The sequence below is a fragment of the Triplophysa rosa genome, linkage group LG21 (assembly GCF_024868665.1).
Source record: "Triplophysa rosa linkage group LG21, Trosa_1v2, whole genome shotgun sequence".
NCBI lineage: Eukaryota > Metazoa > Chordata > Actinopteri > Cypriniformes > Nemacheilidae > Triplophysa > Triplophysa rosa.
The window spans coordinates 7,772,609-7,785,916 of NC_079910.1; the positions used below are offsets into that span (position 1 = coordinate 7,772,609).

Genomic DNA, 13,308 nt, shown 5'->3' on the forward strand with positions numbered 1-13,308 from the left:
CTGGGAAACCCAGTTATTTCACCATTCACTGGTCAGTGCAGAGACATCTAAGACTGATTCAGGATCATTGCGTCGAACTCTAAGAACAGGGCAGCCTCATTCACTTACAGAAGTGTCTTTTTGTAATTGCCAGTGAAGCTACTGAACATTAGATCATTAGCACTCCCGCTTCCTCGCTTTGTAGCGTATATACCCTTTCAGATTTACCCTCAGACTTTCATGACATTTTACTATCCATCAAAGACGTCCGTGTGCCCTACAGCCAGGACCATTCACATAGATTTACAGATGAAAAAGAAGGGATCATCTCACCAGTCAAACTGGCCTTCAGCCAAACATGTGTGATTTATGATTGTGGGAGGAAAATAATAGGAACTTGAGAAGGAACAACTCAGGGCTTATAAAAGGAAGAGGAGAGGGATGGCGAGAAAGATTAATGAACGGTAATGTAAAGGGAATCAGCAGCGTCCTTATAGGAGATCTGTCAGTTTCACGGCTCTTTTACAGTTTGTGGGGATCACTGGCCAAGTGTAAGCGAGTACATTTTGGCACATGAAGAATGCACCTCAGCACAGTACATTATTTGTCACACACACACGTACATATATATTTGAAGTTTCAAAATTTTAATAAATTAAAAACAATAAAATCTACATTTTGACAAAAAAATGTATAATACATTTTTCTTTCAGTACACATTTCAGCTCATTAGGTCATTAATCGAATAAAACAACTGGTGACATGTTTGTACAAAAGGTCAGATTTTCTTGCTTCCGAACCACACAGTGCTCTTGCAGTCCTTAGATTTTTGGACCTCATTGTACTTGCATGAGTGAGAGTCAGACTTTTTGTGAGCTGTGTTTTTGTGATTTCATATCATTCGCTTGTTTTGCTGGTCTCTGTTCTCTGCTCTGTTTGTCATGGTTCTCCCATATTAATAAGTATTATTCATTGCTACTGACCTCAATACATCTATTTGCTTTTTTCCGTAAAGCTAAGAAAACATGCGCTGGTTAAAAACATCACACAGGTTTAAAATGACAACAGGGAGTAAATGATGACTTTGAAGGTGAAGTATTCCTTTAAGGCAGTGGTTCTCAACAGGGGGCCCTGGCCCACAAGGGGGCCCCAGCTGACTTCCAAGGGGGTCTCAGGGTGACAAATAATTTAAAATGAGCATTGAAATACATTTTAAAACAACTAAAAACCAAGATATTTCTTATTATTTGTCTATTTTTATATTGCATAAACACTTTACTGGTTAATGTCAAGCTCTGAAATATTTTTGGGGGTCGAAATTTTGAGTTTCTGTGAGCCGGAGGGAGGTCTTTAAATATTGTTGAATACAGTGGGGGGCCTTGGAGTCAAAAAGGTTGAGAACCCCTGCTTTAAGGGATATTTTAACCCCTTGTGCCAAATATGTAATTTGACGTGAATATCAAATAAGAATCATTTGAGTTTTGATATCACTGCTGTCCTTCTGAAACCTTGTATCTCCATATTTCTTGATTTTATTGTTTGCCATACATCATTATTATTAGTCACCCTTTGTGTTTGTCACTGGGTTTTGCAAATATCTAACCAATAAATATTTAAAGATGCTTGTCAACTTTTACAACACAGCATTTAATCATTTTAAAAGTACAGCGTTTTTTCCATTTCCTGAAAAATAGCGACAGTGACGATATAAGAATAATTTTCTGTTTTATTCATTCATTTTTGTCTGTATTTCTCAGTCAAATGAGCAACCTAATTTTTGTTTCATTGTGGTTGGTGGCCAACATTCTAATCAGAACTCAAGTCGTGTATGGACTTGAAGAGGAAACGTTTCTAGATGCTATCTCCTACAGCCATCCTCCCTCTCAGACATTCTCGCTGTAGGCCCTCGTTAAAGCCAAGACCAGATTTATCCCAGGATTAGGGTGTGCATCTGCTTCCACGCCCAGAACATGTGCACGGGGGCCAAGGGCCGTGAGAAAGGGGATACTTACAGAAAGTACCTGTACATTTTTCTACTTCAATCAGTTTCAGAGCAAAGCAGTCTCTATCAGCGTGGCTGTGCTCTTCTCTGTAACTCTTCAATCACACTCAGCACTTTTCCTTTAGAGACAGGTTGATCATTGAAGCAGCCTTGATTCACCTACTTATAAAATCAAGGCTCAGTCTTTCTGGGGCTTTTCTTGCAGCCATCTATTATCCAACCAGGGTGTCATTACACCCATTCTCTGTCATTACTTCACCCGTATTTAGCCACTAAGCCTTCCTGCCTGAAAATAGTGTTTGTGTGTGGCTATATCTGTATCTGTTTGTTTGTGAAGATTAGCCACTGGTAATGAATACAGCCAATGTTTTTCTGTGACGTTCTTACATGCAAGCAAGACTCTGGATTTGGGGGGAGGGAGTGAGGGGGTACATGGCTTGGTTTGCAAGGCAAGTTCATCCATCTACAGAAATGCTTGTGATGGAGATCTTGGTCATCACAAGCTTATTTTTTCAATACTTTCCTCTAACATAGATCTGTTTCAACCTAAATCAGTCATGTGATTTTGGGGCAGGACTAACAGTTTTTCAACCAATGGCAGATAAGTTTTTTTTTAAATGTTTAAACAAATTATTTTTGCCACATTTTGGTGACAAAATAGTGCATTACTGTACATCAGTTTTAATGCATTTCGATCTATCCTGGATTTGAACCAATGTGGTGACCTTCTGAGTATGTGTGCACAAACTATAACCAATGTATAATTCAGACTGGAGTAAATCAAAATCTGTAAAATTATAGCGTCTGCAAATAACATTTAGGTCATTATGACAGTGCATCTATCACAGGCATGTAATTTGTGATGACATTTTAAATCACAGGTCTGTCGGTATACACATTCTTTATCTCTGTACTGTGTGTGTGTGTGTGTGTGTGTGTCTCTCTCTCCTTCACACACACACACACACGCACGCACGCGCACACGCACACACACACACTGTCTCATTCGAGTGCCGTGCAGTGGAAGCGTGCTATCGCGTGTGTTTATGTACAATATATTTGTGTAGGTATGATGAGAGAGATTAATATCAGACAGCCTCCCGCACACCTCTGTGCTGAAGCGTAACGGATGCTTATCACAGTCAATCATATGTTCACCACACTCACGGTGCACACACACGAACCGCAGATGTGGCGTTGTGTCTCACCTCACCAGCGCCTCGTATAGCAAGGAATGATGGCCAGGGTTTGAAACTTCAAAGCAATATGGGTTAGTTGAAGAGAAGATTTTATCTCTCTGGCTTTGTATTTAACATGCAAAGCCCTTGGGGAGGGGCTGGGGACTTCAGGGGCCTAAAAATTCAGGGGGGAGACTAATTGATTAAGAGCTGTGAAACAAGGATAAAGGGATTTATATTCCGTTTGATATCTGTGGAAGGGTCAGTAAGCAAGGTCACAGCAGCACCTCCTTGTGGCCAAATATAGGTTTGCTTTTGTGTATGGAGCATGTAATGCAGTCAAAATCAGGTCTGCTTTTAACATTTACATATTACATTTACTGATGTATTCATTTAGCAGACGCATTTATCCAAAGCAACTCACAAATGAAAGAGCATTTAACATTTTGTCAAAAAGCTAAACAATAATTGTAGTTTACCAAGCTGTTCATTAAAAGATACAGTTGGCACTGGCTAAAAGAGTCCCCATGTATAATTCATCTTTCTCAACTGCCAAAAGTTATGATTTGTTTTGATTCAAAATTATAAGTAGGTGGCAAAAATGTAGCATTATTATTATTATTGATTTTCTTGCTTATACAGTACCTACATTGTGCTGTTGATTTTCAGTAGTCTGTGGCTGGTAAGCGGAGCTTTATTCTTGACCGATATACGGCTTGTTGTTTCTCTTGTTATTTTCTAAAGCGCTTGAAGGAAGTCAGGCGAAGTGCAGAAGTGTTAAGAAGTTTGTTCATATTAATTACATGAGAATGTTAATGAGCAGCTACTTTTATGTGCTCTTTTTGAGTGAAGAAATGGAGTCGGAGGGTTAGAGAAACGACTGGCGACCCAGATGCTCTCAGACTGGCAGCCACTCCAGATGTAAGTGCAGGGATGTGCCGTTATGGCAAGTTTATGAAATTAATACTTCAACCTCTAAAATCTAAATGATGAGTCACTTTTTACAAACTGTTAAAATAGCTGACATGCACACCTGTGACCAATTGAAATACAAACATAGGTACAGTATTTTATATACTGTATATATATATATATATTTTTTTTTTTTTTTTTTTTTGTAGATAGAACATTCTTTTTTCCTCAAAACAGTCCCACGATGTACACAACATAAAGAAAAAACATCACATAATGTAAACAAGTAAGAATATGCGATTAACTCAATTTTGACAATAATGTCAGATAGAACCTTATAGTTCCAAGGTGAAGAAATATATTGCTTTTGGCCATTTATCACATATCACTGTGATGATTTTGGGATATTTTGATAATTCTATCATTGTTTAATAAACATTGCTTTCTTATCTACATCTCTCGATAAAGATAAGCTTCTTGTGACCATGCATTGCAATAGTTCAGCTTACAGCTTTAGTAATACCGCATTCATGTGTGTTACTATATGGGTGCTGTCTTTATATTATGTGGTTGGTTTTGGAGGTGGATTGCGTTGGCGGTCAGGTGAGGGGCATTCTGTCTCGTCCTGCTGTTCTGAGACGGGACCAGAATAGTGAGCAGCGCAGTGCTGCCGTCACAGTAATTGGACCCAAATTGGTTAAATGAATGAGCCATTTCTGGTGCCTTGGTCACAGCTGAGGACAGGGCACACAGACACGCTCTCAAACCCTCAGCATGCAGAGGAATAAAATGAAAATATTAATTCACTCTGTGTAGCTGTTTCTGGAGATTCAACAGATGAGTTTTGATCAATTTCGGTTTGAGAGCTGATGTGATTGTTTTCCCTCATTTACAACTGTAGTGAAAAAAACTTGACCTTATCACCAGATTGTCTTGTGTGGACTTCTTAGATTTCAGCTAATTAAATCTCTCCGGCACTAGCAAATTTGGTAAAAAGGCATCCGCTTTAAGCAAATGTAAATAAATGTAGTAAAGCTGAATCTAAACACTGTTGAGAATTCATTGTGTATTGCACCAGGCTGTCCCTGCATGCTTTAATAAATAAAAACCTAAGAAAATAAAATATCGAATTTCTTGTCCCTTGCTGAGTAACTCTATTATTATAAACCAACTGTTCCCTCTTTCAGGTTTTATTTGATAGTTGAGAGAGATGGCACCTGCCAACCATAATATATGCCGTAATTACAAAGGACTCTTTGTTGTGGAATACGCAGTGCAGGTGGCTCTGAGAGGTACAATTTGTGTTTTTTTATGATCTGTGACTCCATTGTTTGCCAAGTGACTGATAACTTAATAAAACTGTCTTTCATGCTGTGAAATGTCCTCCAAATAGCCACGAAACATGTATTTTAATTTTGTCCGATTTCATGGCTAGTTTTGATTTGCCTTCAAGGGAGAAACATGTTTTCCCACAAAAAAATCATGTAAGTAGTGCGTCAAGGTTGTGTTATGTTCCTGCAGCTTAATTGGTTGCTTATGGAGTTAGAAAGGTCAGGGGTTTGATCCTAATGCAGGGACGCTAATAGCATGTTTATCCTAAATGCACTGCAAGTCACCTGTAGGACCAACAAAAAAACTGTTTGTTGTCACATAAGATCTATGTTTAATATCTAAAGCTCATCTAGATAGTCATGATTAAAATACACTGATATAATGACAGAGAGTAAAACACAAGCACACAGATAGCGGCTGATTCAGAGGGGACTAAACATCTATCTGTATCTCTCCTCTCATTAATCTGCATTTGCACCAGTCTCACTCTGAACGACAGGTGCTCAGTGAGGGGCTCTGTGGGACCCCTGGCTCTCATTCTTCCTTTCTTCCTTCCTCTCTGTCTCTCTCTCTCTCTCTCTCGTTCCCTCTCTCTTTGCAATTTGTTCAGGGCCACTGCTGCTTGCCAGGGGACATCTGTGTTCCTCCAAAGCCTGCCATGCTGTTTTTCCTTTTTCCCCTCTCTCTCTTCTCTCATTGATCTAATTTCTTCTGCTATCTTTGCTCATATATATTGCTTGTATAGCATATATTGCTTGTTTTTACTGTATTACTGAAAAGCAACAATGCAGATGCATTGAACTAAAGAGATACTGTATTCCATCACATATCCCATAAGAAAGAAAAATAATAAATCAGATCTTTTGAAGGGGAAGTCTCCTGCTAAGAAATCGCAGTTGTTTCTAAAAGAACAACCCAAAAACATCTTAACTCAAACCTTTCTGATCTCAAATTCTCCCAAGACTAAATGGTCTGAGCTATCTACATTCATGTTATGTAAACAATTGACTCATTTAATTCTATTCCAATTTCTTTTCAAGACTTTTAGGAGAAACATATGAGACGGGATAGTTCAAAATGATTCATTCATCATTTATTCATGTCATTTAAAACGCTTTCGTCTGTGGAACACAAAAGAAGATATTTTGAGAAATTTCTGGGTGAACTGTCCCTTTAAGAGAAACATGAAGATGTCCATTATGTCTCTGGACCAGCCTCTGAGCAATTTGTTTTATATGTTATGTTGTTTATTTGTTACATTTATAGTTAAGACCAATTATATGAGCAATTATTCAAGGATTGTTAATGGAAACATTAAGGCAGGGAATCATTAAGTGTGATCAAAATCATTAAATTCCATACAATTCCATTCCCTAATGGATCAGTCACACTGATAGGGTGGATATAACCGCACCCTGCATGCCTCACTAGAAAGAATTGTACTGAATGCATTCAATTCTGCTCTAATGTTGCCCAGAGGAGAAAAGTGATCCTACAAATGGTGTTCTGTTCCCTTGGGTGCCTCTTTGCACCTGAAGAAATGAAGTGGCTGATTTTTTATCCTAATGCAACCAATTAAACCACCGACCTTCCGGTCTGGAGGTGATCGGACAAATAAGACCAATTCTTTTGGATTTGGATTTGGATTTGGATTCAATTTATTGTCATTGCACATGTACAAGTACAAGGCAACGAAATGTGACCTCTGCATTTAACCCATCCAGAGAGTAGTGAACACACGTACCCCCGGAGCAGTGGGCAGCTATCACTACAGCGCCCGGGGAATGCATGTTTATGTTTATGCATGTTTTGAATGTTAACATTCTTTTTTTCAGTCACTGCAGAAATCTTCTGTTTACTCCGTCAGCATTGACCTCATGATTATCATTCCTTATCTCCAAACCATTTCATTCTTATCTCTCCGCTCGCTCTCCACAATTACGCCAGCCATCTGAAAACAGCAAACGCACAGCCTAAGAAATAGGATTGCCGAGCTTCGGTATTAGAGAGAGACGGGCACGCCTGAGATTCCATTTATCAGGCCCAAACAGGCTCGGAATTATTCGAGTTTGTTGAGTCGCTTTCCCTTGCCTTTTATCTTCCAGTGTCCTTCTCTCTATTTATAAACCTCTCCCCACTCTCTTTCTCCTGCGCTTCCAACCATATTCACACACGGCTGTGGATCATTCTCTTCCAAATCCTCTTTCAAACCAGCACTGAAGATTCCCTTCACACCGGCTCCCATATTGCCATCATGTATTTGTCCTTGGTCCCTGGTTGCAGCCGCAGGGCTAAACCCACATCGCCCGCCCCCTGCACTGCAGGCTCTTTAAATGTGGTGATTATGACCTCGGCGTGTGATGCAGGATTCCTGGCGTGTCTCAGCGCTATCCCCCACCCCCTGAAACGCAGCCCCTGCTCTGGTCTGATCAGGTTACTGTAGCTTGTTAGGAGAATCAGATTCATACAGTGGCAGTACATCATCTCCCCGCGCCCCATGGGTTTGATGAGGCCGTTAAGACTGCTGGTATTATCATCAAGGCACTTTGTCCATCGTCAGAGGATCTTGTGGTGTTGTGGTGTCTAATCAACGCTCTTGTTTGAGTTAATGCTTAAGCCTGTGATCTTCGGCAGCTGTGCTTTTTAGTGCTTTGCTATTAATTAAAGACCCAATGAAACCAAACTTATACTTTTCTTCATAGAGGACACACGAAATACTTATGCACCAACTACACCCTTATTCATAAACTGTAGTGGGCAAAAGTTATGCCCAGGGGAGTTTATTAGTACAATATTTGCTTTTAATGTGGTACAAAATGGACATAAACACTAAAACTTTAAAGGCATAGTTCACCTAAAAATGGTGCCGTCTTTTACTCATCCTCTTGTCATTTCAAACCTGTATGACTTTCTTCCTTCTGCAGAACAGGAAAGAATACATTTTGAAGAATGTTGGTAACCGAACGATGGCGGTACCCATTGACTTGCATTGGTTTTGTGTCCATTCAATAGAAGTGAATGGGTACCGCCGTTGTTCAGTTACCAACATTCTTCAAAATATCTTCTTTTGTGTTCTGCAGAAGAAAGACCATCATGTTTGAAATGGCAAGAGGGTAAGTGATTACAGAATTTTTGGGTAAACTATCCCTTTAATGTGTTTATTGGACAAAATGATTGGGCAAAAAGGCAAACTGCAGCATTCCAGGGAATATGTGAAGAGTTCCGATGCAAAAGCCTCTAAGTGCCGTCTGGCATTTTTCTTCAAAACTGATTATTTTGATCAGGCTCTGGTGTTTGCATTAAAAGTTATTTGATGAATATGTTTTTAAATATGTCCTCTTTGCCATTAAAGTGGTATCACAGAACCTAGACAGCAAACCAATATTGGATTATCACTAATGTAAATATCGTTGAGGGGATGCGTCTATGGTGGTCATGACTGTGCATACGTATGCATTTTTATTACTCCGTTTATTCTGCGTGTGGTCGTAATGCATCATATACCACACACATACACGCATGCCCTTACCCTGTCATAGTGATTTACAGAGCGAGCCGAACCCCAAAAGTGTTGTTTAGTTTAAAGAGGTAATAATACATTGGGGGCAGCAAGCAGCCTGGATCTGATTTACGCATGCTGGCCGTGGTGTTTTGTCACACACGCTTTGACTCTACTCAAGGACAACTGTCCTTCTCAGACACATGCTCACACACTTCCCCGAGCAGTCTGCTGCACTTGCGCTTGTGTTTCTCTCTTTACTCGACTCTCATTGGCTGTCAAAGAAACTGTGTCGTTTCTCAGTTGGCATGTGAACAGACTAAACGGGTTTGGGTCCCTTCACCCTCTCAGTCATGTTTTGAGTTATGTCAGGGCTGTATTGCAGTGACAGGAGCACGCAGGCCACACTGGCAGCGAGAGTGACCGCTGTAGAGAGAGAGAGAGAGAGAGAGAGAGAGAGAGAGAGAGAGCATATGCATGTTCTGTCCGATTGAGGGGTTACAGTGCAATTCAGATTTCAGCTTGCACTGAGGTTGTTAAAAAATAGTAGAAATAATCATTATTTTCTTACAGACTTTGTAAACATAAAAGTTGAAGTGGTTATCAGTTATTTTTTACTAAGACGTCAATGTTTTCAGACGTATCAAATAGACTGTTTTTTAAAGAGACAGTTCACAAAAAATCTGTCATCATTTATTCACCCTCATCGTATAGGACTATTTCCTATGGATGTAAAAGAAGATATTTTTTAGAAATGTCTCAGTGGTTTTGTCCATAAAATGAAAATCAATGGGTTGTTTGGTTACCAACGTTCCTCAAAATGTCTTCTGTTGTGTTCTCAGAAGAGATGTCATACAGGTTTGGAATGTCATAAGCGTTACTAAATGATGATTTATTTTTTCATTTTTGGGTGAACTATCCCTTTAAGATACTTGTATTTTGGATCTTAAAATCCTTAGTCAAAATGGTTTGTTTTGATTTGCAATTTGTTCTGCATTTGTGTCCCTTTAAAAATACAAACCATTCAGGTTTTTCTCTCTTTTTTTGGCTGTACTATTCCTTTAAGACACACTGCGGCACTTTAAAAGAGATCTGTTTGCACCAAAAGAGAGTATTTAGAGGATAAGTCATGTGACTTTGTTGAGCATTGCATCAGGCACCAGCAGTGTCCACAAGGACCACTGGCACTCTTTTTTTCTCTCTTTCTCTTACCAGCAGTCTTGCAACCAATCTGCCTTCTTATTCGTTCTCTTTTCCTCCCTCTCTCTTTATCTGCCTGTGCGCTGTGCAGTCATTCAGGAGTCTTGCATGCCTAATTTGAGTTAATGATGCCAGGGCTCGTTCAGACCTGAGGCCCCAGCAGGCGGAACAGCTGGGGCCAGGCTGAGACAGCATATCTCTCCAATTTTATCTCTCTTTTTCTCTATTTCATTTTTTCTCTCCTCACATCCTTGCACGTATGCCCACAGCAGCCCTGACTACGGCACAGCCTAATGACGTCCTGTACGTGAGGGAAGCACAGGAAAAATCAGGAGAGAGTAGAAGCTTGACATGCAATCTCGAAATAGAAGCGGAAAGGGCAAAAAATCATCCAAGATTAAGAAAGAGACAGGCAGAGGGGGTGAGAGAGAGAGGAACAGATTTAAGACTGGAGGGAATTTGAAGCAAGGAAAATCCAGCAGCAAAATTAAGCAGCTTAAAGTAACTGCTCGCTAAAGCTTCATTTTGGAAAAAGGGTCCTCATGCAGGAGGTTGCGGCGGGTTGTAAAGGATAAGAAAAGACAATCTGACAGGGAGCAGAGCAGTGGTGTAAAGTATTGGAGTAAATGTAATTTGTTACTGTACTTAAGTATCTTTTTGGCTACTTTGTAGTTGTACTTAGTATTAAAGATATTAGCAACTTTTACTCTCTACTTTACTACATTTTTGAACAAGTATATGTACTCTTTACTCCACTACATTTGTAATGACTAATGCAATTACGCATTACATTTTGCATGGCACCTATCTTTTTTTGCAGCAGTTTATTTTTTGCTACAGAATCATTCATATAAGGGCATTGAAGGTACTTCTTGTGAATTTTGCCCTTACTTCTTTATGTGAATACGAGTGCATTATCAGGTAGTTGACAATCGCTGGCATTGACTTTTTAATTTTACCTAACATTATTTTATTTATCCTTTATATTGAAGAGACCTTTTTGAAGAATGTTGGCTTACTTATGAGCACTTGAGCTTAAATGAGACTTGGGTGTTTGTAATAGATGTAGGTTATGGTGTCGACCATGATTTGTTGCAATTTTGAGGTGTTCAGTCTTATTATGATTTAAGAAAATAAATGTGATTGCTCTCCTCACGAATCGACTGTTTCTTGTTTTTCACTGACGTGTCTCTTAAGTGTTGAGGACTAGTGCTGCTTTGAGCCTACATTCAGTATGAGTAAAATACTCAAGTACTGTTAAAATCAGATACTCGAAGACTTTTACTGAAGTCGTTTTGGAATTGGTGACTTGTAACTTGTAATGGAGTAATTTTCACTGCAAGGTATCTGTACTTTTACTTAAGTATGGTTTTCAGGTACTCTTTACACCTCTGGAGCAGAGACTCAATGACGTGGACAGAGAGAGAGAAAGAGCTAGTGGCTGTTGTTTCTTAAGCCTGACATCTCTCTGATGAGTTTCGTGCTGATAAAAAGTGTTTTAACACAGCCACTTCTAAGCCTGTGTGTTTCACCTCTGTATGCCATTTTGTCAATATTTGAGCGTATGACGTTTAGTCAGGCTTGACACCAGAGGATTGAAAGCTTATCTCGAAAGATTATTGGAAGAATTGCCTTCGTTTGCTTGTTCTTCGTGTTATTTTGTTCCTCTCGTCCCCACAGGAAGCATCAACCGAACGGGGGCCATCCCTACATTTCTACGGACCCCTACAATGATCCAGCCTCATCTGGATATGAAGCCCTTCCTACAGTTTCCAATGGAGACCCCTCCCCCACACAGCGTTGGCCTTTTCCACAACTTCAACGCGGTGAGATTGTCACGCTTCCATTTAAATTAATCATTGAATAGGCATTTTCAATTGTTTTTTATAGTAAATGAGTAAAAAAAAGTTTCTTTTTTTCAGTTATTTGTTTCTTAAAAAATTGATTACTTATGGAAACTTGTACCATTCCCCCTTTATCTATATATTATGGTTTATAAAATTTGATAATTAGGTTAAAATATTTTTAAAATAATGTTATCAAATGTTTTCTACATGGCTTTGTTTGAATTTGTCTGACTGCTTACCATAGAAAGCCGTGTAATACTAAAGACATTTCTTGTGTCATTGTGACTTATAGCTAATCATTTAGATTAGCATGCAGCCCATTTCACTCTCTCAGCACTTTTACTCTGATTCTCTTCTGCACATTTCCCAGATTGCATTCTGTATGTATAAACCGGTGCAGAGCATTCTGGTTTACATTTTCTCTCTTCCTTAAACATTTTAGATGTTATTAATGATTAATAATTAGTTATTAATATTAGGTGAATATTAAGACCAAAAGAAAAAAAAATGTTTTTGTGTATTGTGAATTATTTTCTTATTATTAATATTTTTTGTTTGAAAATTGATGGTAGAACTTTATTTGAAATATGTTTCCATATTTCTGTTTGAAATCATTTAGCCATTTTATAATATCTTGTGTAATTTTTATACTCCTTGTGCATCATTTTGTATATTTTGTACTTTTAATTTAATTTATAGTTGTAATTTAGAAATTTGACGGTGCATGCCATTGAAAGGCTATGTTACAAAACTTAGTTCCAAAATGAATGTGTTGGTATTCACAGCACATCTAATGTGTTAGACATTATCCACATTTTTTAAAAGAAGAGTTACATTCATCCAGTGGTTTGGATATGCAACACACTTACAGTTATAAAGATGCTTTACCCCCTGGTACTGATTTCTTACACGAAAAACGAAAAACCCTTTCCCCATGCCAGAACAATATGCATCAAACATTGCCATCCAATTCTGCCACATTTATTATCTTTTTAGTAATAGACAACAGAAGTTTATATATAGTTCATGGGAGAGTCAGCATCTAAGAGCTTAACTACTGTCTATTTACTTATGGCATTTATACTTAGACTCTGAGCTGGACTATAAACTTTAAACTGTGTGGTCGCAGCATTGCAGCAGGTTATTAATCAGAATGGGATAAAGCTCCGTATGTGAGTGACCAAGTGTCCAACAGGAAATTCTGACAATGGCCAATAGGGGGCGATATTGGAGAGGCTGGAATGACAGGCTGACCTCCCTGTAGGACACTGCTGAAGACACACTGCAGTGTTTACGCCATTGCCTAATGGAATACTGACATTTACAAGTTTCCTCGGTCAGGTAGTAAAAAATAGACCT

General features: G+C 38.9%; 1 protein-coding gene across 2 annotated transcripts in view; it reads left to right on the forward strand.

The window, feature by feature from the left end:
- Positions 1 to 13,308, forward strand: part of znf385a (zinc finger protein 385A) — a 68,388-nt gene that overhangs the window by 28,883 nt on the left and 26,197 nt on the right. For both annotated transcript variants that reach the window (XM_057319560.1, XM_057319561.1), the window contains exon 2: positions 11,783 to 11,928. In XM_057319560.1, coding sequence (XP_057175543.1) covers positions 11,783 to 11,928 — 146 coding nt within the window. The remainder of the gene's footprint in view (positions 1 to 11,782; positions 11,929 to 13,308) is intronic.